General features: G+C 43.9%; 1 protein-coding gene across 1 annotated transcript; it reads right to left on the bottom strand.

Moving 5' to 3' along the window:
* Positions 1-1,468: 1,468 nt before the first annotated feature.
* Positions 1,469-26,476, bottom strand: FGL1 (fibrinogen like 1). Its single transcript, XM_083156649.1, has 8 exons — positions 26,373-26,476; positions 18,665-18,740; positions 14,433-14,613; positions 9,050-9,209; positions 7,757-7,854; positions 7,421-7,509; positions 3,413-3,600; positions 1,469-1,943 (listed from the first exon to the last, which is right to left on the bottom strand). Exons 2-8 carry the CDS (start codon positions 18,728-18,730, stop codon positions 1,784-1,786), a joined length of 942 nt encoding a protein of 313 aa, XP_083012775.1. The 5' UTR covers positions 18,731-18,740; positions 26,373-26,476; the 3' UTR covers positions 1,469-1,783.
* Positions 26,477-27,089: the final 613 nt, after the last annotated feature.

Genomic DNA, 27,089 nt, shown 5'->3' with positions numbered 1-27,089 from the left:
ATTCCCATCCTTTTAGCCAGCCACAACATGACCTATGCCAAGCCAGGCACACGTATTTAGAGGTGCCAGTTCCTTGATCACCCATAACCTTGACACATGTAGATATTTCACATTTTACCTTATGTATGTTTTTTGTAATTAATTACCCTCCTTTAACAACCATGACCAAGTAGTCCCCGGCACATAAGGAATAGTCTTCAGAAGCAAAACAAACATTAAGTCTACTTTAATCCTCCCTCCATTCCTACAACAGTCTGAAATAAATGCCCTATTCTATCTACAGTAAGGGGGTTATTCTGGTTCACTCGCAAAGGCACAATCACTCTCAGATGGACAAAACCATATGCACTGCAGGTGAGACTGATGTAACATGTGCAGAGAGAGTTAGATATCTATATTGAGGTGTAAAAATAAAGCAGCCAGTATTTACCCTGCACAGAAACAATAAAACACCCAAATCTAACTCTATCTGCACATGTTACATCTGCCCCACCTGCAGTGCACATGGTTTTGTCCATCTGAGAGTGATTGTGCCTTTGCGAGTGAACAAGAAAAAACCCCTAAGAGTAGATTCTTCAACAGTTAGAATGGAGATAATTAGTCTTCCACAGAAAGGTTCAAGTCATGTCGGTATCAGTTGGGGAAATTTCAGGCCGAGTTGAATGATGCCATATAGGCGATTAGTGGTCAAACTTGTATTAACCACATGGCAACATCTTTTGGAAGGAGCAGGACACCCTGTAATGGTATGTAATGTCCGTAACAATCAGCCCTGTGTTCAGACTACTCATTATATGAAACCCTGTCAAGCCCGATGCCCACTCAAACAGCTTATTATTTTATGACCAGAGCTAAAAACAAATCAGAGGCCTATGCATGAACAGAGGTTCCTTATCCTAAGGAACCTCTGTTCATGTATAAACATATACTGGATCTTTCCTGCTTCATTTCAGTTAAAAAGAAAGTCTTGGTGTGAAAACCTTTATGTGGAAAACCCAAGTCTCATCCCAAGATTCTAGAGGTGGGGACCTGCTTATAAAATCTAACCACTCCATCGTTAGTAAGACTATGTGGCCCAGTGTCACTCACGAGCTCCGCAAAGGACCAAGGGAGGAGCTACGCATGGCCACCCACGCGCAGAAGCCCTCCCATGGCCATTTTAGATTTGGGAAAACCGCTGCGGTCGCTTACCACTGAGATCGCGGTTGCGCAGTCTGCAGCCTGGTTCTTATGAGCTATTGGTCGGCCGACTGGCCCGGTTTCCCACCAGGACCAATCCGCCCCTTGCAGGAAGAACTCAGAGTGGTGTCACTGGGGTTTTTTCCCTAGGTAAGGGTGCCGGGATGAGAGGTGGAGACCTTGTCCCTAGGACCGTGCACCTAAGACAAGGTTACTGAATGGCCTCATGGGAGCAATGACCCTGTGTACATGGCACCTACATACAAAAACAAGAGTGTTGTAAGATAAGATTTTAATTTTATTAAAATGAGCTACATGGGGTTATGGTTGTGCATTTTGGGAGAGAACATCTTTTCATGGCACAATGTTCTGTTTAGGCACGTCCAGCTCAACTGTGAAAATGGTGGCATAGAGCATTTATTTGATAAAGTGAAAAGTAGACATGCATCTATGTATGACGTGGCAGGAAAGTAGGTATTTGTACACAAGTTAAATGGCCTCTCTATTATAATAGTAATGGACATTATAGATCAATGCATTGATTCTACATTTATGACCGCGTTATTGTGTAAATCTCTAGAAAGTTAGGGGTTAGTAATTCCACTCAAACTATATTTGACACAAAGCTTGCAGGCCTAATCTTCATGGCAACATATTTCAGGGAATACCACCATCCGTGCCAGGTGTACCAAACAATCCCGTCATCTGTTTTAGATGTATAAGGTCCATTGTAGTACAAGCCGTTTAGGTTGGCAGAGTGACACCTGAAAGGAAAGTTAGAGGAACATATTAAATTGTACAAATTACACTGGATCTGGATTTATCTATCTTAATACTTGCTAATGGGACTACAAATATCACACATACTGTATCTGCAGTAGGACAACAAAATAGGTCACTGGAATTTTTGTAAATGAAACTGTGTCAGTAAACAGAAGCCTGGGCCACACCACTATTACTGACAAACCAGAGATGCCTTAAATGTGGTTTATTTATGATCCATACTGCATTAACCTTTTGAGTGCCAATAAATTTGACAAAACAGATGTGAAAATTGCCAAGCAAACTTTTTTAAAATTAACCCTTTGAGTGCCAATATTGCTGTGAGAGAGCCTCAAAAAATAATCTAAAAATGCCAGCGTCGCTCAAAGCGACTGTTCTTTTTTTGGGTGCAATATTTAACCAAACTTCAATCAATTGCCTTGGCTGTGAGCGATGCTGGCATTTTTAGCAGATATTTTGAGGATTGCTCACAGCAGCTTTGGCACTCAAAGGGTTAAGGCTTCACCCTAGCAGTGTGGTTGTAGAGTATATGGAGTCCTGGCTGACAATGCCAAGCCTGTTATATTCTGTATCAAATCACATATTCTGGGTCATCTCCACCCAAGGCTGCTGATACTCAGCAGCCAGGCCAGGTAACTACTTCTACCCACCAGAAACTCATTGGGAGGTATTCAATGAGCCTGATTCGCCATGTTTTTATGGCGAATTTGTGCTGTTTGGCGAATTTCTGACTAAAACGGTGAATCACCCTATTCAATGACCACATGGCGAATACATTTCAAGGTTTTTTTCACCATGATTCACCGAGTAGCAATCGCTATCTTTTTATGGTGAAGTGGAATGTGAACTTTTAAAATAAAGTGTTTTGTTTTTTACATTTGGTGTCAAAAAATCAGGAATTTTATTCTGAGGATGCTATTTTTATTCATGTGCTGTAAGCACATGAATATATATTTAATTTAAAAAATATATATATATATTTTTTTTTTACACAGCAGCCAGCAGGGGGCGCCGGAGCCAAGCCGCTCATTAGATATTCATATATTCACTGCACCTGATCGTTACGATCGGGTATAGTGAATATACGCGGTCCCCTGCTGGCACCCCCGGGGGGCAGCCTGTGCTGCCTGGCACCCGGGGAGCCCACCTCCCCCCCACAAACATTCTGGGGCAGGCAGAGAGACTTCCATCTCTCTGCCTGCCACCATCCTCAGGCTCCCTGCGGCGTTCGCCGCAGGAGCTCATATTCGCCGGTCAGGGGCAGCGAGCCCCTGACACGTTGAATACCGGAGCCGGCGAGGCTCCGGAACGTGGCGAATGTGCAGCGAATCCTAAAAAGGATTCGCTGCACCTCGCAGGTATTCTCATTGAATACCGCCCAGTGTATGAGCGAAGAAGAGTTTTAGGCCTACTAAACAAATGAACTTCCCTTCTAGTACACAGGTGTTACCTGTTAAACCACCATCCTGCTTTATCCTCCTCAGCACAGTTCGCCTCATAGTTATCATTGTCTCTGTCCTGGGTGCTGAATTTCATGCCATTGTGGTTTGCCCACCACTTGACTTCTGGGTTAAAACCTCCAGTAAGTGAGTCTCCGGCTGTGCCTGAGTACTCTCCACAGCTTATCTGGTAGGCACTCTAGGACAAATGCACAAAGTAGAAGGTGATGTACTTTAAGTTCACACATATTATGAGAGTAGATAAAACTGTTGTGTTCACATTTAATTGCATCCTCAATCTTTATTTAATGAAACAGTCAAAATCCATGCCTGCTTCCACTGTTCCTGTCGACCATGGTACAACACTTCGGCTGCAGAAGCTGCAGCTATCCTGATTCCTGAGCAATTAGTCAAACATTTGCCTTGACAAAAAAAAAAGTGCTAATCGCCAAGGTTACCAATACTACAATACTTCTACGAAGGTCCGGGAGACCTCTTGCACTTCTAAGAGAGAAATTAAATTCCAGGACATGGCACCAAAAGAGGTTTGCAGTCCATCATTGGGCTAGACATGTTGTAATGAGCAATTATGTACTGTAACTCATAGCAACCAATTAACCAGCTTATTAGCATATTAATGTTGTGAAAATAATGGAATCTATTATTTGATTAGTAGGTATGGATTGACGAACACAGTACATGTTGATCGTATATTTTTCAAATTAGATTTTCATTACTTGTTGTCCTGCAAATTACTTAAAACAAAGAGGCCAGAAATGTTACATTTACTGATTGCAAAAATAGTGGTTGCTCAGAAAGGCTGAGGCAGAGTTAGCCACAGCTGCAAATGAAATTACAGACCTAGGGCCAGATGCACTAAGCTTCAAAAGCGATAAAATAGAGAGTGATAAACAGCCAACCAATCAGCTCCTTCCTACCTGACATTTTTCAAACACAGTTTGTGACATGGCAGGTAGGAGCTGATTGGCTGGCTGTTTATCACTCTCCATTTTATACATTTTGAAGCTTAGTGCATCTGGCCTATAGGATGCATTTCCAAAAAAATAATAATCATAATTGCAGAGATCTGGGGTTCCCTCAATGTTGGGCTGCAATTTTAAATGTTTTTTTTTTTTAACTAAAAGGTGAACAAACTCCCCAAGATTTTATTTGCTACATACACACAGGTTTGAAGTATATTATTGTCAGCACCAATAGCTAAAGTATTTCTGTGTCATATGTGGCATTAATACTGCTGTGCAAATGTTACCATGTACAATTGGCAGGCTTGCCTACCCTCCCGGAATGGCCGGGAGTCTCCGGAAAATCGGGTCCCCCTCCTGGCCTCCCGGGATGGTGGGCAAGTCTCCCGCAATTTTCTCGGAGCCCAGGCACCCCCCTTCCCCGCAACTACAAATTCAGGAATTTGCGCAGTATGGGGGAGGGGCGGGGCTAAAATGCTGTAAATCGCAGCATGTTGCCGCATTTACGCCCCACCCCCTCTTTGCGGACCCGCGAATGACAGTGTTTTGTGGAATGGGATGGGCTTCATGACATCAGCCTCCCCCCTGCATCCCCCACCATGTGCTTCTACCAGATAGGAAATCTAAAAGGTAGGCAACTATGCAATATGGGTAGAACCAAGCGCTGGCATATTTATTTTCTATTTTGTTTTAAAATGTTGCCAAGCGTTTTCATTGCTGTTTCCAATTGAAGCTATATATGGCTCACAAGGTAGCCCTTGCCTAGAAGTTATCCTCTGCACCTCAGAAGTGAGTGTAATGATCTGTAGGGCATTATGTGCAGAGGTCTGCGGTCCCTTGATGACAATCTGCAAACCTAAATGTTTTGATAAAAATATTAACAAATCCCCAAACTTTTATTTGCTAGATAGACCTGGATTAGTGTTAACAATGATTTGATTACAAAAACACCTGTACAGTATGGCATTAACCCCTTCAGTGGTGGTTTTTTTTTAGAGAGAGCTCCCTTTATTCCGAGTTTTTTCTGGGGAGCGCTCCCTAAAAACAACCCCACCACTGTCTCCCCAGGTCCGGGGGGAGGAGGAGGTGCGGTGTAGGAGAGGGAGCCCGGCTCTAAACAGTGGCAATCCCAATAATTTTCCAAACTTGCCAGACTGGGCCTGAAGCACAGCCTGGTAAATTCTCAGGATTGCCACTGAAGGGGTTAATACTGTCACGCAAGAAGTATGGGCCAAACCAAGTGCGTGCATATTACTTTTCTATAATATTTCACAAACTGCAAGCAGAGGCACTGAAGGGGGAGTACTAATTATTCAGGCCTGGGTAACGACCCCCCCCTTACATAACACTTGAGAGAGGCCCGATTAAGGGCCTCATGGGCTTGGAGCTGAAACTGTTCAATGGCCTATTATAAGAAGTGGAGAAGGTGAGACCAATGCAATGTAGGCATGTAGAAACCATGCACTATAAGGCAAAATATCCCCTTAAGTATATGAAGTTACAAAAATGGCATGATTTTGTGTGGAAAATATAAATGCAATTTTTATACTTATGATTTAGCTGGTGATGAGGTGTGGGGGCCTGGAGCTGCAGCTCCATGCACACCATTGTTGATGATCCTGATTGTGGTAATATACACACAAGATGCAAGTGTCTAGACAAGTGGCCTAGGTATATACTATCATGAGATGCATATGGGTCTGCTCTAGTAGCATACGTGCAAGATTTACATTAGGCATATGTCAATACTTACTGGCACTGTATGATTCTACACACTTATTTTGTTTAGGGGATATGCATTCTCTATTAGGTTTTATAAAGCAGACACAATGCTTTACCTTGTAAATGAGTGTTGTAACTTATAAAGCATGGAAAAACTACATATATGTGCAAGCAATGCAGAGAGCGTAAGCTGTGCATTCTCATTCAGCCCATCACTGGGACAGGAAAAAGTGTAGACTTGGGCAGGCAGGACTGTGGACTGGGCAGGCAGGAGTGTGGATTTGGGCAGGCAGGAGTGTGGATTTGGGCAGGCAGGAGTGTGGACTGGGCAGGCAGGAGTGTGGATTTGGGCAGGCAGGAGTGTGGATTTGGGCAGGCAGGAGTGTGGACTGGGCAGGCAGGAGTGTGGACTTGGGCAGGCAGGAGTGTGGACTTGGGCAGGCAGGAGTGTGGACTTGGGCAGGCAGGAGTGTGGACTTGGGCAGGCAGGAGTGTGGACTTGAGCAGGCAGGAGTGTGGATTTGAGCAGGCAGGAGTGTGGATTTGAGCAGGCAGGAGTGTGGACATGGTCAGGCAGGAGTGTGGACTTGGGCAGGCAGTAGTGTGGACTGGGGCAGGCAGGAGTGTGGATTTGGGCAGGCAGGAGTGTGGACTGGGCAGGCAGGAGTGTGGATTTGGGCAGGCAGGAGTGTGGTCTTGGGCAGTCAGGAGTGTGGACTTGAGCAGGCAGGAGTGTGGATTTGAGCAGGCAGGAGTGTGGACATGGTCAGGCAGGAGTGTGGACTTGGGCAGGCAGTAGTGTGGACTGGGGCAGGCAGAAGAATGCAAACTTTGGCTGCATGCAGTAAGGATTGATTCACATAACTGTAACACTAAGCATGCCTCTCAGGTGACTATAGGCCGTATTCAGTGCAGCCGGCGAGGGGGCTAAACGGCGGGGATCGCTGAGAACAAGTGACCCTCTGTGACCTTGTGAGGGGGAAACGGCATGTGCAAGGGGGTCAGTTGAATACTGACCCTGCGAGCTGTGACAGCGAGCAAAAATCAGTGAATACACCCCTATATCTTGGAGGAACTGGAGGGCAGGTGCAGAGATGAGCAATGACCATGATGATGATGATGTTGACCAACAACATTAGCTTGCAGTTTCTGAATGGGTATTGACTCCTCCACCTGACAAATAATTATATCTGGACTATAGTGGGATATAAGTGTCGCATTTCTTTTACAGATTGATAAATATAAATATGTAGTAGAATACACATGGTGGAAGTAGGGGCCTCTACGTGGTTCCTACATGTTGCCTTTTACTACCTCTTCATCTCCAACTCTGAAGCTTTTATAGTCAGCAAATCTCCGTTGTCCTTCAAAGTCCACAAGGTCAATTCTTAGAATGTAGTCATCTGGTCAAGTAAAAATAAGAGTAAACATTAGTAATAAGTAATTTGAACAAGTTATAAACACCACCTCAGAGTTGGCAGAGATCAGATTTTGTTCTGTTGGTTTGTCCCTCAAACTCATTATTACTCTTAGATAAATTAGGCAAAACTGAGAAGTATGTATGTAATTGATTTATTACGTATTTACTCATCACTTACTTATACACTACTTATCATATGCCGTATAAATGTATTTATTTATTTAAAGTACCTTGTGATGTCAGGAAATGCAAGTTGTCATTCCCAAGCCAGTATTCTCCCTTTGCTGTAATGAAATCACCAAATCCTTGTTTATAGTCAGTCCAGTTCCTTCATGATAAACATAAACATAGAAATATTAACTTCAAGCCTTATGTTGGTCTTAAGTCAGCAAGCAGACATAAACATCTGGAACAGTGTAGCATGGCTACTTCAATTATGTAAACACTTGACTAATAAGACATGACTTATTCACTATCTTGAACCTATTGCACAACCATGCCTATCATTATATTTACATAATACTGATTCAACTACAGGTCGAGTATCCCTTATACGAAATGCTCGGGACCACGAAAATTTTGGATAAGGGATATTTACGTTTTTTGGAATAATTTAGTTTTTTAATACTTACCTGGTCCCCTGGTGGTGCCCAATGGTCCCACGATGTCCACAGTGTCCCCCGGTGTCCACGAGTGGTGCGCCCGCTAACTAGAGCAATGCACTCCTGGGGCCACTGAAGAAGGTCCTGAAGTCCCGCTGTGGACATTGGGGGACTTGGTAAGTATGAAAAAAGGGGCGGGGGGGGGGATAAAAAATAAAATTCTAAAAAAAACACTGTTTTTGGAATATTTCGGATAACAGATCTACAGATACGGGAGACTCGACCTGTATATCTACCAGCTGGCGACCGGTTTTAAACCCTGCTCCACTAAAGCTCTGCTCCATCACCAAGTGTACATGCACCAGTGAGTACAGCTGTACCGGATCTCAATCAATAAACCAACATGGTGTGGTTGGTCCCACAGGAAAAAAAAACACACCATGACACCCCACAGGAAAAAAGAACACCATGGAGACTGCACAGTAGCACTATCCATATCGCAACAAAAATAGCTGTTTTTAAAAACTAATGGTGGCCATACATCAGAAAGATATTGTACCCAATCATACAATCTCAATTGATTGTAAGATGGATTGTATGCAGATTGTGTGCACATCTTGTGTACACAAATCATACAATCAATCATCAGATGGATTGTATGACTTATTGTATGATGGATTGTATGCAGATTGTGTGCACATCTTGCATACACAATCATACAGCAGATGGATTGTATGACTGATTGTAAGATGGATTGTGAGTAGATTGTGTGTCCAAAAACCACCAAGGACTGCCGGGGATTTCAAGGGAAATTGTACACAATCATGAGCGCAATCGATCTTAAGATCGATCTTTCTGATGTATGGCCAGCTTAACTTAAAAATGGGCTCAATGTGAATTTAATATTTACTTGCTTTTTACCTGTAGAAATTTTGGCTCCCATCAGAACGCCTCTGAAAGATGGTCCAGCCTCCTCCCTCTGACATGTCACAATATGCAGAGAATGAAGTATTGCTCTGCAGAGGTCTTATTTTGTAGATCCCACTTTTTATATGTCCTTGATTGTAAATTTCACCACAGTCTGCACAAAAAAAAAAAGTTATTTTTCATAAAACAATAAAGACATTCCTTTTACACTTCTAATTATCTAAAGTGACAAAAATGTTGGTTTATTTTATTGTTTTCCTCAGTTAATACGGACTTAGCAGTTTAGGTATTTACTGATTTACAGGTGGTAGACTGGCTTATACAAAAAAAGACGGTTCATTAGGGTTAAGGTGCCCATACACATGCAATTGCCATGTGCGATGCGATGCGTGCTCCTGCGGACATCTCATTGCACTTTTGAACTAGCATCGTATCGCATGCAAATATCATGCAATGCGATGTAGTCCAAAGCGCATGCAATTATCGCAGCATATATGGGCACCTTTAGTACTATGGTTACTCTGATGCCAACAGTCCTAAAAGGACAGGCTGTGTTGGTAGTCTTAACTTTGGCCAGTGCCTTAGTCCAGTAACCATGGTGACATTAATCTAGCAATTAAAGGGTCTATTTACTAAGCCTTGGTCGGAGATAAAGTGGAGGGGGATAAAGTACCAGCCAATCAGCTCCTAGTGTGAAAAGTTACAGGAGCTGATTTGTTTGTTTGTTACTTTATCTCCATCCATTTTATTTCCATCAAAGGCTTACTAAATGCTGTAGACCTAAGTTGGGATATCATTAGTGACACGGGTTAAGGGAAAATATTATTTACCACCAAGATAAATCTAGCTTATTGTGATGACTCCTGGAAGAAAACGAGCCATTGGGGGGAATTTACTAAAGGAAATTTGTAAAAAATAGGTGTAAAAATAGGTGTATTTGTATCCAGAAATACACTTATTTTTGACATTTACTATACCGAAAATACGGCAATTCGTATTCGTATTGATGTGCTATAAATACGAATATGAATTGCCGTATTTTCGGGATAGTAAATGTCAAAAATAAGTGTATTTATAAATACAAATACACCTATTTTTTACAAATTTCCTTTAGTAAATTTCCCCCATTATGTCAACCATTGGTCTTTTATGTTACAAGTTAGGAATTCGATTTTTAAATATATGTTATAATGTGATTTAGAAAAATGTATGTGCACAAAGCTTATGAAATTGTCTCACCATCCGGTGGCATTGTGATTTAAATTATCTTGTTTAATAAAACATTTCTATTTTTGGATACTTGTGTTATAGTCCATTAGCGACGTTTACATTATGTGATATGACTTACGGCTGTCAGTCACTGCCCAAGGCCATTTCATTGCTATATATACTGGTAATGCCAGAAGTTCTACCAAGGTGTTGGTAATGTCTCTGCCAAGAGTGGTCCTGGTAGAGAGACATGATCACTGCATGGTAGAAATGTAAGTCTTTCCAGGATTTATGTCACATAAGCGCTGCAAAATATGTATGCGCTATATAAGAAACTGTTAATAAATAATACATAAATATGGGATCTTGCAGACCCCCAGCAGGCATCCCAACTACAAGCACTAGGATGCCTCATCTTATCCAGGGCCGGTGCATGCCTACCCCCCGCCCCAGGCAAAACCTCCGCCCGCCGCCCGATGCACCCCGGGGTGGGGGGGGGGGGGGGGGGGTCGGGCGATACTGCGGCGGGCGCCCGGGCTCCGGGGGCGGGGGTGTTTGTGTGTGACGGGGACGGGACTGTTTTGTGGGCAATACAACAGCGGGCAGCCGTGCTCCGGAAGGTGAGGGTGTGTGTGTGTGTGTGTGCGGGCGAATACTGCTGCAGTGCTGCCGATACCTTGTCCAGGGGGGAAGGAGGGCAGCGTTGATTGATGGGCGGGATAGGGGGGGGTGGAAGCCCACTGTCTTACCTGCTCCTCGCTCCCAGCTTTCAATGGTACCTTTATGGTACCTCTCCCCGGCGGCTCATTAGCGCCCTCTAGTGGCCGGCGCCTTAGGCAAATGCCTAGACCTGCCTTGTGGTGGCGCCGGCCCTGATCTTATCCCAATCTGCTTCTCTCCCAACGTACTTTTACTGCCATGTACATAAGTGACAAGTGTGCAGGTCAATTGGACACACCACCTCAACAGGCAATTGGCAAACAGGGGCAGGGGCTTCAAATCAAGACTGTATAATAAAAGGTGGGCGTATGAGTTTGTGACTACTAGGGAAGAACCTGTGGACACATGACCAATAAAATAAGGTTACCAAGCTACAACTACTGCACAGTCACTGTAGACAAATCCCTACTCTCCACATTTATTTATTATTTATTTATTTACAGTTTCTTATATAGCGCAGCAGATTCCGTTGCGCTTTACAATAGTAGACAGTGATAAGACAAACTGGGTAACAACAGACAGACTTGGAGGTAGGAGGGCCCTGCTGCAAGCTTACAATCTACATTTGCACTTATATGCGGAACATATTGGCACCTTGCAAACCAACACCAATTATGATTAAAAAGGGTGAAAATTTGAATCCTGGGACTCATTCATTGTAGAATGCATAGAAACTCAGCCATAACTCAGCCATTCACTGACTTCTGACTCGTCAGTATGAGCCTACTAAATCTCAATCTCCTTACTGGCTGTGACAGGTATTGGGGATAGTGAGGAAATGTAGAGACAGGGCCTGGTCAAAAACAAAGCATATATTTTCATTTTTTCAATAAAAGAATCGTAAAGGACATCACCTGCCAGTACATGTACTACCATTAGACTGTTGGGTCCTGGCTACCTTACAGAAAATGGAGGATGTCTCAGGGAGTGATAACATTATTGAAATCATACTTCCCTATTTCCCTCACAAAGAATAGGTAAGTATCGCCTGGCCTGGCCCCCTCAGTGGCCAGGCTTCAACCAGAGAGGGTTGATGACCAGAAAGTTGGTGAGTATGTACTTATATGTTTTAAACAGCCACCACCACCCCATACTTTCACTTGGTCCAACTGTTCTTATGGTTGATGGTCTAGGAAACGCATTGTGTAGAAAGGGGCAGTATGATGACATTTTGCCTTGGGTGTCTAGAAGCCTTGCACTCACCCTGTCCACTGCCTACTTTCAATATGCTGCCTGAGACAAGGTGCTCACCTTGCTGCATGGCAGGAACAGCCCTAAAAGGATACGCTTTATTTAGAAAAAAAAATGAGCACAGTATTTAATGTAGAGCATATATTGGCTTAATTGTTGGTTAATATACATTTTGAGATACAGTAGTGAGATTGGGAAAACACACTGTCCACATACAAGGTGGTGACCTGGTCCGCCCCCCCCCCCCCATACCTTCCCCCTCCATCCCTCTCTGTGCTGACAGCAGGCTTAGCATGAACGTTTCACTAACATGAGCCTTCTGTCAACACAGCACATGCTGTAGGTGTCTGCTGCTGCTGCCGAGGTGTGTGTGTGTGTGTGTGTGGGGGGGGGGGGGCAATAACACTCCTACCTCGACTTTAGAGTGTTTTTTCACCCACCTCCTGCAATTAAGCCACGCCTCAAAAATTTTACCGGGGCCCGGCATACCTCTCGGCTGCCCTGTCAGTGACTCCCATCCTGTCTGAACAGGCGCAATAGCCGTGAATACTATCAGATAGATTAAATAGAACTAAATTCCCCTCATGCATCGCTGTTATGTCTGTACGACAGAAGGTCGGCAGATAGATCTACCAGGTGTGTACATAGCCAGGGGCGGATCCAGGATAAAATGACAGGGGGGGCACCATGATAAAAGGGGGTTTAGGTGGGGGAGGGGTGGTGTTAGTGGTGCAAGTGTACATGCTAAGAGAGCGGCAGAGAGAGGGTGGGAATGGGATTAAAAATAGGCCCTGGCATTTAAAGTACGCAGGCCCACCATGGTGACAAAAGTGAAGGATGTAGTTGTGCGCATGCCGAAGGCGCGCTCCAGAAAAGGGGGTGTGGCCACTCAACAGGGGGCGTGTCCTTGAGTGTAGTGTACAACACCATATACAACTTCTACACATTATGCAACAAAATACTAGACCCCATTATACTTGCCCCTTACACATGATGCCAAATGGAATGAGCCAAAATTCACATAATGCCACATGGATTGAGCTAAAATTCAAATAATAACACATGGATTGAGCCAAAATTCACATAATGCCACACAGATTGAGACAAAATTCACATAATGCCACACGGATTGAGCCAGAATTCACAATACGCTTCAGAAACGGGGACATTGTCCACCAAAGGCAAGCATTAAACATTTACACCATAATGTCCATTACACGTTAAGTTACACGCCATTATGTCCATTATGTATTATGCCAAACACCATAATGCCTATTAAAAATGATGCTACATAAGTGCTGCTTATCTACATGCTCATTGCCAAGGGTTCCATGCTCATTGCTAGAGGTTCCATGCTCGTTGCCATGTGGGGTAACATACTCATTGCCAAGGGGGAATACATGCTTGCGGTAAATGGGGAACAGCCGCCGCCAGGCAGAAGTGATAGCCACTGACAGTGGCAGAGCCTGGCTGTATTCAGAGCACTGCAGGTCCCGGCTATTTGAAATAATACCCCTTTCACACCAGAAAATGCATTCCCAGGTTGGCCCCTTTTACACCAGCCTAGTCCCTGCATTTACTGGTGTGAGGGGGAGAGAAAACCACCCCTCCCCCCTTTAACCAGTTATCTCATTTAAACGGCTATATCTTCGGAACTACATGAGACAAGTACCATATCATATTGAAGAACTTTTGAGTGGGCTTTGAATGATTTTGGTCCAGTGAAACTGGAACGTTTGATTCCAGAGTAATCTTTCCTCAAAGAACATGAACAGCCATGAAATTACATTTCAAAAATAAAAATATCGGTTTATACGATATATCTCTGGAACCGATTGACCGATATGGACCAGCAATTTGGTATCATATTGAAGGCCCAGCAATTTGGAATTGAATGAGATCAACCACAAGCTTCTGTGATGCCAGGGGGGGAACTGGCAGCCGTTGGAACCGGGTGGGGGTCGGAATTGACGGGTCCCATATTATCCTATGGAGAAAAACGTTACAGCTTTGCCAGGCGATATCTCCGGTTCCCGGGGGGCTAGAGACACAGGGCTGGGCTCGTTGGAAAGCCCTGGTCCTCAGCTACAAAATGAAATGACAGGGGGGCATGTGCCCGGGTACCCCCCCCCTGAATCCACCACTGTACATAGCTGTAGTTGTAGTTTAAGCATCACATTCCAATCATCCATATTTTTAATGGGCAACAATTGCTTTATTAACATTAAATAATGTACAAACAAAAAAAAAAACTGACCTGCGTAGGTTCTTCTATCTGGAAGATCGATTACTGCAATCTCATCTCCTCGGTCCATCAGCTGAAGTTCTTTTTCTTGTAACAGATTCTCAATCTTTATTTGCTGCAATTTTGTTTGGTGCTCAAGAAGTCTGACTTGGGCCTTCAGCCTCAGCTGCTCTTGAAGACAGGCATCCAAAGCCTTCAATAAAATAGTAAGTGTTTATGTCTCATGTACGCTCATTTAAAAATAATATAATATATATTGTAATATTAAATCAGTTTGTGATTGCAGTTTCTTACTTTTATTGATTAATTCAGTTAGTTATGAATGGGCAAAATGCCATTGTAACCAATGGGGTGATATGGGCAGATTAAGTAGAGCTCGTACTGTGGGTGATAGGGCCAGCTGGCTGCGCCATCTGGGTGCATGTTTTTGTCCTCTGTAGGACAAAAATAATAGCCCCCGTGATAGGAGACTACTTTAGTAGTTCCAGATCAGAACCCTTTCTTCTGATATGATGATGTCATATGACTACTGCAGTTTCACTGGTGGCACTCAGAACATCAGGCAATTAAAAAGTTTACCGTGGAGTCTAATCTAGTGTGCACTGTGGGGGCATGTTGGTGGGCACTGTGGGCATGTTGGTGGGCACTGTGGGAATGTTGAAGTGCACCTGGGGTATGTTAATGTGCAGAAGGGGGTCATGTTGTGCAGAGGGAGTAATGTTGTTGTGCAAGGGGAGGTCATGTTATGCAATGTGTGGTTAGACTCTTATTGTTGCACTGGAATTGTATGTTATGTTGGGGAGAATATGTGAAGTTGCATTTTGGTGTGCACGGGGTTGCTTTTTGTTATGTTGAGGGATCTGTGTACAAAGATCTGCAAAATGTATAAGAAAATCTGGAGTCACTAATATCAGCAGCAATATGGAAGGCAGGAGGTGGGAGGCATCCTAGCATACACTTGCTGCAGGCTCAATGGCTCCATGCTGCAGTCTCGGTTGTATTGGTGTGAAAATGCCGACAACAGCACCTTCTTTAGCCCCCTAGTGGGCTGATCTACAACAAAAATCAGGGAGTCCAAAGCTACTGTAAATGCTGAATTAAAGCGGACTTGCGGGGGTGAAATAATTTTCATGACCTCATATACTTTTCAAATAACAATGGAACCTGGTCACGGACTTAGGACAGATAGCAAGTGTCCGAGATGCAGCACCCCTGAGGCCGATTTTCGGCATATGCAGTGGTCATGTCCCCAAATATACACTTTTTGGGAGGTGGTATGGATGGATATCTTGCTTACTGAGCCTGCCTACTATTACCCCTAAGCTTTGCATATTTGCCCTCTATCTAGAGGAGTCCCTCCCCCCCCCCCCCAATATATAAATATGTTCTCTTCTCTTGCGATAAGAGCTGTCCCTTGCGATGCAGAGCCGGTGCTGGACTTCCGGGTCTGTGACCCCAGAGTCCATCTGCGCACGACACCGGCCACGGGGCATGCTGGGAGGGATCCGTGACGGATCCCTCACACAGCGCTGCGGTAAGAAGCCCATAGGCTTCTGCAGGGAATCGCCAGCTTTTGCTGGCGATTCCCTCTGCAGCGGTGACACTGCGGAGGGGGGACAGAGCATACAGAAATGCGGTAAAAACCCAGATAACGGGGTTATTACCACATTTCTGCTTTAGAAAATCTCCCTCACAATCAGGTGCAGCGAGGCAACATTCTCTACCTGCCTCCCAGCGTGCAGCCATGTTACTAAGCACATGTTCTGGGATATATCAGCTAGATAAATGTTGCCATACAGATGGGTCAGGGTCCATCTTTGCAGGGGATGGCGCTGGCGTCGCCAGCCGCCATCCCCCGCCAGCGCCATGGCGATGGTGAGAAGGGGACGCGCGCGCACGAGAGGCGCGCGCGTCCCCTTCCGACGGCGCTTCGATCCGTTCCCCCGGGTCCCCGCCGGCTTGCCGGCGGTAACCCGGGGTCCCCGCCGCCTGCCCGCACCCCCCCTAACCCCCCCTAACCCTGTCCGTCTCCCTGAGGCGGAGACGGACAGGGTTTTCCGTCGCGCCAGCGACGGAGACTGAGACGCGCGTGCGCGTGAGACGCACGTGCGTCTCAGTCTCCTCGCTGGCGAGGCTGCTGGCGGGTCGCCAGCGCGTACGTTCTGGCGACCCGCCAGCAAGGATGTTAATAGTAACATACTGTATTTTGTCTTGTTAATTTTTCAAGCATATTTAAAATATGTAAGAATATGTAATATTGAACTGTATTTTTGCTCTACAGCAACAAAGCTGTCACTTGATACACTTCAGAAAATAAATGAATAGTATAAAGCAGACATGGTAAACCAGTTGTTGTCTGCAACTGTTGTGGAACTGCAAGTCCAGCATGCCGTGCCAGTATTTGGTTGTCTCCAGGGGAAGATATGCCCAATACACATGGGACGACTGAGCCATCGTGCTGAATGATACTGCTTAGCACAGATCACTCAGCACACAGAGATGCAGCAGCGATGTGTGCTGAGCGATCTGGCACAGCCAGTGTTCTCTGGTAAGAGAACACTGGCGATGACTAGATTTATATTGCATGCAGCATAAATCTAGCCCGGCGATGGTTATGCGCGGAACCATGCATTGCCGTCGCAGGGGTGCATACACACATAGCGATCCGTGCTTCATTTCTGAGTGAGAACACCGGCCCTGACCCCGGCGACCCTCGATTTATCCAGCATTCTGGATATTAATCGCCAGGGGCGATACGCAGGGCTATACATTGCTATCGCCATACCCCTACACACGGCGCAATGTAGTGACATTTTCTAAGCATTCTGGTGAGATTGCTTCGAAAATGCCCGGGGATTGCTACATGTTCTGAAAATGCAGGGGGGGGGGCGCCCCCTAGGGTAAACAAACAGCACTCACTGCCTTCTGCTGCCGGCGCTTCTGTCTGCGCCAGGTCCAGGCTCTCCCGGCTACTGCTGCAGCGCTGCTAATACAAAAAAGTGACACTCGGAAAATGGCTGCCCCCATACAGCAGACAGAAGCGCCGGCAGCAAAAGGCAGTGAGCAACAATAGTCCCGCAGCCCCCCCCCCCCCCCCAGCGCCCACACCCTCTCAGCGCCTCCCCGCCACCGCGGAGGCTGCGGGACTATAGCTACACCACTGGTGTAGGCCCTATTAGATGCAGGGCTACAATACCCACATGTGTATGCCGCATTAGTCTATACTTGGTCAAAGTGCAGCTATAGGCATGCCATTAGGAACACAAAATAAAGCATACATCTGGTGAATGTGTTCTAGTGAAGTCTCATGTGAGCAGTTCCCAGTATGATTGAAAACAGACTCCACAAGAAATGCCTGTAATAAGCTATGCAAGACCAATGACTATAAGAAATATACATAACAGCTGTGCTCGTGATACAAGCTACACATTCATATCCATGGACAAATCTGGTACTTTATGGATTCATTTTGTCATCAACAGCATTTTATTTATAAATGCATAATATTCTACAAACAGTGGGGGTTATACTGGTCCATCTGCGCAGACCGTACATTCGCACGCGGACTGATGTTTCATGTATATGCATGCGCAGCCACATTTCTGCCCATGTGCATATGCCGGGTGTGTGTGGCCATGGCGAATTGTTTGCAGGGCACGCACCCAACATTGCGGGCAGTGGGTGGCGGGAGGGGCAGCGGGCCGGGGTACTCGCCCATGGGAACGTTCCCATGAAAACGCTGGGTGTTACCATGGAAATCGCCCGATGCACGGGAGTGTGCATCGCTAATGATATTTAGAGTACACACTGGACATATGCACGATATATCGTTATCAATCATATTGTTAATGATATATTGACTAGTGTGTAGGGGGCTTTAGAGTGATGAATGGGATCATGGTTTCCCTTCTTTCATTTATATGGATATTATCAGTCACCCAGTAGTTCTGTGACCACGTAACAGTAATAATCTGTGGGCCATGTGCTTTTTTTTTTTTTTTTAAATACAAATTACAGATATCTCCGATGACCTCTAATGGAGATAATAATTTCCAGTAAGGACCCAGATATATCATTTTTTAAGATGGTGACGTTTTTCTAATGAGCACTAAAACACTCACTTTTAGGAGTTTATTGTATATAGATGTTAGCTATTGGAGTTACTGTATGCATCTAATAACAACACTGATGTATTATCAATGTGTATAATTTACAGGAACCGAACTTTAACATGAATTACTTACCATTGTTGGCAGACCAAAAAGTGCCACGATGAAAACAACATGATGAGATGAACAGAAACGATTCATTATGAGAAATCTAGGAAAAAGAAATAACATAATTTCCTTCAATAAACATTAATAGAAATATACTGAAAATATCCATCAACATATAAAACAACATTGTCCCTTTTTAGATTTTTTTTTAAAGTGCACACCAGAGGTTTTCTTTTCCCCCCAAAGAAATGATCCCCTCACAACACTCATCTTCCCGTACACTCTGATAGTGGAGGACAGACAGTCATATTATCACACACATATGTGAGGGGTAAGGGCTGCAAAAGATGGAACCCTCACTATTAACTTCTTTGTGAAGAGATGTGTTTATTTATTTATAGAACATCGACTGCTTTATAGATAAAACTAGTTACTTTTCAGTGCATTGTATTAAAAAAAAAGAACAATAATAAAAAAAAAAAACATACAGGATATTTGTTTTGATATATAGAGAGGGGTATATAGAGAGGGGTAGTGCGGAACTTTTTGAGGTAGTAAGATTGGTGATCGCCATTTGAAATAGTGAGAAGCCATAGGAGCGCAGTCTATGAGGGGCCATTCAATTCAAAATAACAGCTTCCAGGATATCGTCATGCCTGAGGGTTGAACTTGAGTTGTTTGTTAATCAACACTAGGAGCTGGTTTATAAAAGGAAATTTGGGATTCCTAATATGTCTAAAGGCATACATATGTTTGACATCTGATCCGATGTGCGTTCACGTGGGCATCGGATGGGATCCGTAGGTCGGACCTTCTTGCAGGTCTGACTCACACCCCTCCCAGTGGCAGTGAATAGGATCACATGCGAAACATCGCATGTGAAAGGACAGCATGCGATCCTTCCAACTGGGAAGATCCCGGGTGCGATGCTGCAATACACGACAGTAGTGTATGGCCAGCTTAACCCACATCAATGGAAGGACCTCAGGTAATGAGGTAGAGGACCTGAAGGCGTGGTTAGAAGAACTGGAGTAATAGTAAGGTGAGTAGTGCTTGGGTACAACAGTAAGAGTGTATTGCAATGGGAATGAAAGTCACCAGACTGAACTGGAACCGGGTGCAGTTAGGAGTTGGCCGGAACCAACAGAGGAACTGGATCTGGCTGGAATCAGAGGAATGTTATTATCAAAGAATGCAGGGATGCATATCTAGGAGTCTCCGATGATGAACATTGATGGTATGTCGGATATGATGAACAATGCAGGTGAGTATGGAAGCTCAGGTAAGTCCCACTAACACATACACATTGGGAGTTCACCAATGGTGACAGTGTTTTGTGAACTGATGGTGACTGATATTGATATAGTTCTCTGAATGGTAAAAGCGTGTGAAACTTGGGTATGAGCAAGCAGGTAGTGAGCAGAGAAGGCTGAAGGCAGAGGTGATCTGATGGTGAACCAATGTTGAACCAATGGTAATCGGAGATGCATGGTAGACTTTACATAGATTACTGATAAAGCTTGAAAGCTTACAGGAAACACAGGGAACCAATTGAATATCGATGGTGAGTTGATGGTGACCTGACTGGGGCTAGAAAGCTTTATTCCATGACAATAATAACAAAATTTCTATATTAACAATGTATCATATCCACACAAGTGGCAGATTAAGCCTTCGAGGGGCCCGGGGCACTTTAGACCCCCTTGCACTTGTCATTACTGGCCGCAAACTGCATGGGAAAATATTACACTGTCAAAACACAGAGTACAGGCAGTATAAACTTGGTCAATGGGTAACATACCACATGAAAAGCCTGTGTTTTTCCCTCTGCACCTTACTCTGAAGGACTGTAGGAGACCTAACAGGCTCTGTGCTGCCTCTGATTAAAAACCCTCCCATGACTAGGCTGCTGCTATTGTCCTCCATGAGCCTGAGAAGCATGTAATGAGCTCCACAAATCAAAGCTCAGCACAAACCTCTCAGCCTCTGCCCTCTTGTGCAAAGTGTCATGGGACTTAGTCAACTCCCAGTAATGGACTGCACACTTGTGCAGTCAGTGTGCCTTGGCTCCCATTGCTCAGCACCATTAATAATTGTCACATTGACAGATAGGTGAAGATACAGCACAGCCCCACTCCCATGCAAAAAATACATGCCAACCACAGGGGGCCCCTAGGGGTACTGACCCCCTTTGCCCCCCCCCCCTTTTAATCCGGCCCTGATCCACACTCAGGTCAAGGAGCAGATGAAGTAGATCTAGACAATGCAGCAGGAGAGGTAATAAGTGTGTATCTCTGTCTCTTCAGTACTATCATTGTAAGTCCAAGTGGCTCAAGGTTAAATGTGTGCTAATGCCTGTTTAAAATTAAAAAATATATATATATAATTCTGATCTTATCTAGTATCTCCTGTGCCCCCTGGGGAACACTTTGACCCTGGGTTTGAAGCAGGTCTGTCCTTCATTACTGGTATCTAGTCTCAGTTACTGTCACATGGTCAGCTTTGGGATGGAGAACCATACTTGCCTACCTGACCCTCTCCATGAGGGAGAAAATGCTCTGTTCCTGGGCTTCCCTGGTAATGTATGATTGCCATCACCTGTGGTGAGCTAGGTAACTGATAAGAAAGGTGTTTCACCACAGGTGATGGCAATCCTACATTACCAGGGAAGTCCAGGAACAGAGCATTTTCTCCTTCATGGAGAGGGTCAGGTAGGCAAGTATGTGGAGAACAGAACTATGCCATTACTATAAAACTGTATGGTAAAATTAGAATAATACTTAACATTCCCTGTACTGTACATTAGCTTTGCATGTGCAAAAAAATAATACCACTTTTTGCTGTATATATAGTGTCACATAAATTAGACATGCTTGCTTTGCCACTTGAGAAATAGTTGCTATGGTTATCTGGTATCCAATACGTAAGAACATTGGCACCTGGATCCAATCACTTGGGCGTGGTTTTCTCCAAACACAGATGATTCCAATTTAAGTAAATTTTGCAATAGTTACGTCTCAGATTTCATAGTTAGACCACGGCGTGTATTATTTATTTTGATTAGTGTTCAGAAAAACCTTCTAAAATATAAGTGGAGAGCTGAATATTAAAAAATAAAATATTGTTTTCTGCTCTCACGGTTGAAAGTTTCAGCACGCCTGTGATTTCATTACAATGTGTCATTTATTGGTAATCGGAGAATTAACTTTTTGAAAAATTCTGTGCAGTCTTTAAGAAAACATTTCCTGCTCTCAATGTTTTAGGAACAATATATAAAAACAGTAACCATGGTGACAAAATTGTGATTTAAAAAAATAATAATATATACAGTGTGCATGTATGTAGATATGTTATATATATTCGTTAAATAAATCAATATCATGTTACTAGAAACGACATGCTAAAGGAAAATCATACCATTAAAATGGAGTGCTCATTGCTCATAAACAGACCCAAAGCACTGGCACCCTGGGCCTTATTCTGCTTGGTGCGGTCCATTCCGAATTATTTCGGAGGGCACATTTTAGCCGTCTGCGCATGCGTAGGCAACGCAATGCCCATGTGCAACATAGTGTCTCCGCACTCGTTCTCGCCAATACCGTCCAGAAATGTGCACCGAATTGGCTCGGGAAATATGGGCGTAATATGGGCGCCATGTGGGCGTACACAAGGGCGCGGTTTAAAAGTGGGAAAAACTGGGCGTAAATCTGGGCGTACACGTGGGAGTGCACGAACTGTGGTAGGCATGCATTCGGACAGGACACCGTCTGCAAGCAAACCAAACGCATGAAATATGCGGTGTCCATAAGCAAGTTTCATTTTTCGGAGAGCACTTGTTCATGCGCTAGGCATTCGGTTCGCCCAATTAGTATGCCCGCACCTGAAGCACTCTCAGCTGACCACAATACAATCCACTCCTCTACTCATTAGTGATTAATTACACTCTTTTCACAGGTTCAATTGGAAGCATTGCTGCCTAAATGGCCCATTACAAAATACAAAAATATATGCTGCAAACATGACTGCATTGTTGCTATCTGACCCACATTTACACTGCAAGCAATGGACATAACTTTGTTTTTATTAGATAGTTATATAAATTACTGAGGATTGCGGAAATACACCAACTCGGTGCGTACGGCCAGCTTCCCGTCCGTTCGGACGCTGTAAGACCGTGTAGAATCTTTGTGTTCCCACCGCACACGCACGTTTGGATGTAGTCCGAAGACACTCCCTCTTCTTAGTGAGTCTGTCCGAAGGGATGTGGACGACCTGTGGGCGTGTTTTCTTAGAATGTCCGCACGGCGTGGCGTTCGGTCATTTCCGAAAGAATTCGGAACGGACCGCAATAACCAGAATAAGGCCCCCTGTTTGGAATTAGATAAAATAATACTAGGCTTCCCAGGAGGGGTATGTGTCTGAGCCGAGAGGTGAGGAACAATACCACCGGGGTCATTTACAGTGGCCGCTCCAGCACAGTTCAAAATTGAAATAGGGGAGCCCCACCAACTGCAATTAACTACCATTCTAAACTGGCTCTCTGGCAGTTGGTGTGGTTCCCTATTTCAATTTTGAACTCTGCTGCAGCCACATGTCTCCAGTTTCTCCATCCCTATGCTGTCCACAGACACAGAAAAAGCACTTGATCAGGTGGACTGGCAGTCTGTGTCCAAGGATTTACAATGCCTGGTCCCTGCATGCCTTTCAAAGATTTTGTACTTCTACCAACATAGAAATACTAAAGTCAAAGTGAATTGGATTCTTTTCTTTTTTATATTAACTGGAACCAGACACGGAACCATAAACCCTACAGCAGAACCCTGTTGCCAATTACAGACCAGGGCCAGACAGTCACTGCAGCAGCTGCTATAGTCTAAAAACGTTGATATCCCTCATTTTAGAATGTGGCTTTCCATACTTTTTGCAGATCGCATAAAAATAAAATGATAGATCTGAAAGATGTCCTTATTATAATGTGCTGAATAGACCATGGAAAGCCAGCCAAGATAAGTGACGGAGGCAAACAGTAATGTCTAAAGCTGGGTACACATCTATACAATCCCTGTTTTCTTGCGACCGTTCGACCGACCATAGACGCAACGGACCGTCCACAAACAACAGCTGTACAATTTTACTTGCGACGTCCGATGTACTCCCGTCCAAACAGTCGCAAGAAAAAGATTGTACCACTGTACACACTCTCTCGATTGTCATTGTCATTGCATGATGGTTAACACCCCTGTTGCACAGGTACTTGTAGTGCCACGTGAAAAGATGTAGTCAGCCGGCAGGATGACTAGAGACAGACATATGGCAAATAGCTGGGGTGCTCGTCTAGATGTAGTCAGCCGGCAGGGTGACTAGAGACAGACATATACGGCAAATAGCTGGGGTGCGCGTCTAGATGTAGTCAGCCGGCAGGGTGACTAGAGACAGACATACGGCAAATAGCTGGGGTGCGCGTCTAGATGTAGTCAGCCGGCAGGGTGACTAGAGACAGACATACGGCAAATAGCTGGGGTGCGCGTCTAGATGTAGTCAGCCGGCAGGGTGACTAGAGACAGACATACGGCAAATAGCTGGGGTGCGCGTCTAGGTGTAGTCAGCTGGCTACACATGCTGTGCTGTAGGAGAGATCATGCAGCTATGGAACGCCCACATGGGCGTTCCAGCTTTGGCAGTATAGTCACAAGAACGGCCAGCATATCGATCAAACGTGCGTACACACTGCACTTTTGTTCCGATATGGGCCCGTCCTGTTGGATGAAAATTAAACGTTAGCGTTAGGCCTCTAGCTAAACAGCGTACCACCGTACGCTACCGCCAGGCTCCTGGATTAGAAAGTTCAAGTTTATGAATGGAGGTCTCTTCTGCACTATGAAATAGAAAGAGGCAGCACAGGAACTTGGTGGAATGATGTATTGCTTAGCAGATACTGTAGATTTTTCATAGTAATAACTGCATAGAAAGGTTGCTGCCTGTCCCTTGCTCACTATACTATAGTTTCTGACCATGAGAATCTGGCAATAAAGTAATAAAAAACAAAAACAAACATGATCATATGCTGCCTCTGTGTACATGAAACATGACATAGGGCATTTATTCTATATAATTAAATAGTTTTTATTCTTTAGAAATATACTGCAACAAGCATTTAAGCACATGTACACCCATATAAGGAACTAGTCATAGGCAAGTGTGGTAAATAGTAGTGACGAGTCTGCTCTGCCTGCCTTCCTGCATTGTTCTTATTGTTGATAATACACAAATACTGTATACAGTAAATGTTATTATTTATTGGCCCTATGGCAGTGGTTCCCAAACTGTGTGCCGTAGCTCCCTGGGGTGCCTCCGGACACTTGCAGGGGTGCTTGGATTGGTGTTCCAGGAACAATTCAAATTATTTATGGTCAATGTAAAAGGCAAAACCAGTGCTGGTGGCTGCCAATAACAAAATTTGTGGACAAACAGAAGCTGATCCTGTCCCTCACCCATAAATAAATCTATGTATGACATATACTTTTTATTTTTTATTTCTGAATAAGAAACTTTTGGCCTAGGGGTGCCATGGAAAAAATTCTGATACTCTAGGGCGCCGAGATTTTAAAAAGTTTGGGAATCACTGCCCTATGGTGTATAATTTATTCATCAGTGGCGTAAGTTTGTCCCAGTTGCCCGGAGGCATGCTAGATAAATATTGGAGCCCACCCACCATCACACACACAACCGTACAATTTACAATATATATATATATATATATATATATATATACACACACACATATATATATATATATATATATATATATTCTGAAATGTATGTGTCCTACATATATATTTAGAGAGAGAGAGAGAGAACACATATTTCAGATCTCTGTCACAAAAGAGATATTGATGGTTTTCAGTTTACTGATTTAAGCTTGAAGGGGAGGAGAAGTGCCCCCTTGGGAGCAGGAGCCCGGTGGCAGATGACTCCATTGCCTCCCAGAGTTCTGCCTCTGTTATACATAGTACATCACTATATAGAGCTCTAAGCTGTACCCACAAATCTATCATAGGGATTAGTATTGTTAATACCTAACAAACATATTATTTTTTAATTTTTTTTAATTTTTTTCATTTTTATTTAAAGAATATATAATTTGATCATTTCCAAGTAGTTTTAATGTTTCATACCTGGGAATGTCAATACTGTGTATGTCGAATAACAAGCAACTATACTATGCAATACAGGAGCATTAATCCGTTTAATCCTTCATATGGAACTAAAATGCCAGATAAACACTGTAGTAAAGTCAGTACACATGGATTTCCGTCTACTATAGGGCACACACAGTACTGTAGTTTACCTAGAAAGCACCGTGTGGGGCATAACCTGTATTCAGCTGCATTTAGCAGCAATGTTTTCCTAGAAATTCTGTCAGATTCAATAAACCAATGAATTGACACAACAATATTACATCATAGACTGTTTTCTTATTAATAAATCAAACAAAAACACATCTTAAAGATTCACATTCTGTAATGTAGGTAATTGTACATTATGTATAGCGATGACAGTTACATGGATGCAATACTTTGCATACTGTTTAAAGTTTTTTAAAGTAACGCTGAAACTGTTCCTGGTTGACGTAACAATAAAGGCAGTATAATAATATAACATTGTAATATGCACCAAGTTAACTATGACAAATATATGAAGCAGCATTGTAATTAAAGAATTAAAAAATCCTTACCCTGTTACCAGAGTGTGCTGTTGTTTCTTTCTCTGCAGTGTTTTGAATTGCTCGCTACACTCAGACTTCAGTTGAGCAACACTGTAACACAGATCTGCTGTGAGTCAGGAGCCAAAAATGTTTTAGATTTTTACAGAGAATACAACAAATGCAAAACATAAGTAGGAAGTTTCAAAACATTTGAAAAGAAACAGATTTTTTGGACGCAAAGTATCTGAACAATATAGTGGGAAATAGATAATTGAGCTATAGGACTGTTATCAAACACCCACAGATTTTATTAAACCCCTAGAGTCTCACAGTGAGGTCTTTTGCCAATAATAGCTGCACGACGTTCCCTTAGAGTATGACACACTCATCGGTACTTAGGATGCCACCTACATTTGGGAACATTGGGGCTTATACAATCATAAGGTGATCTCTAGGTAATAGCAGGCGCAAATAGAGATGGGGCTAGTGTGCTGGGATGAGACAGAGGTCACCCTATTAGATAGTGAAACAGTTAGTACAGGGTTAGCGATGGAGACTGTAGTCTGAGTTTTTACTGAAATAACCAGGGTTCCCAGTAGCGCACGCAGGGGGGGTTTCCGAGTACCCAGAACCCCCCCCCAGGAGTCTAAGGGACCTAGGCTGAAAGCTGAGGGTCCCCTCTTTCCAGGAGTACAAGAATTTTTAAAATCGGACCTTGGGAACCGGAGATATCTGACTTCAAAGCAG

Source organism: Crinia signifera, chromosome 1, assembly GCF_055691185.1.
Source record: "Crinia signifera chromosome 1, ASM5569118v1, whole genome shotgun sequence".
NCBI classification, from domain to species: domain Eukaryota; kingdom Metazoa; phylum Chordata; class Amphibia; order Anura; family Myobatrachidae; genus Crinia; species Crinia signifera.
This window is presented reverse-complemented; position numbering and strand designations above follow the sequence as displayed.

What these genes read in the sequence shown, in the direction of transcription:
- FGL1 (XM_083156649.1), bottom strand. Translation starts at nt 18,730, where the DNA reads ATGAATCGTTTCTGTTCATCTCATCATGTTGTTTTCATCGTGGCACTT. An exon ending in TTTTTGGTCTGCCAACAATG is followed by an intron (nt 14,614 to 18,664) that starts GTAAGTAATTCA and finishes ATTTTATTGAAG; the next exon opens with GCTTTGGATGCCTGTCTTCA. An exon ending in AGATAGAAGAACCTACGCAG is followed by an intron (nt 9,210 to 14,432) that starts GTCAGTTTTTTT and finishes TTTTTTGTGCAG; the next exon opens with ACTGTGGTGAAATTTACAAT.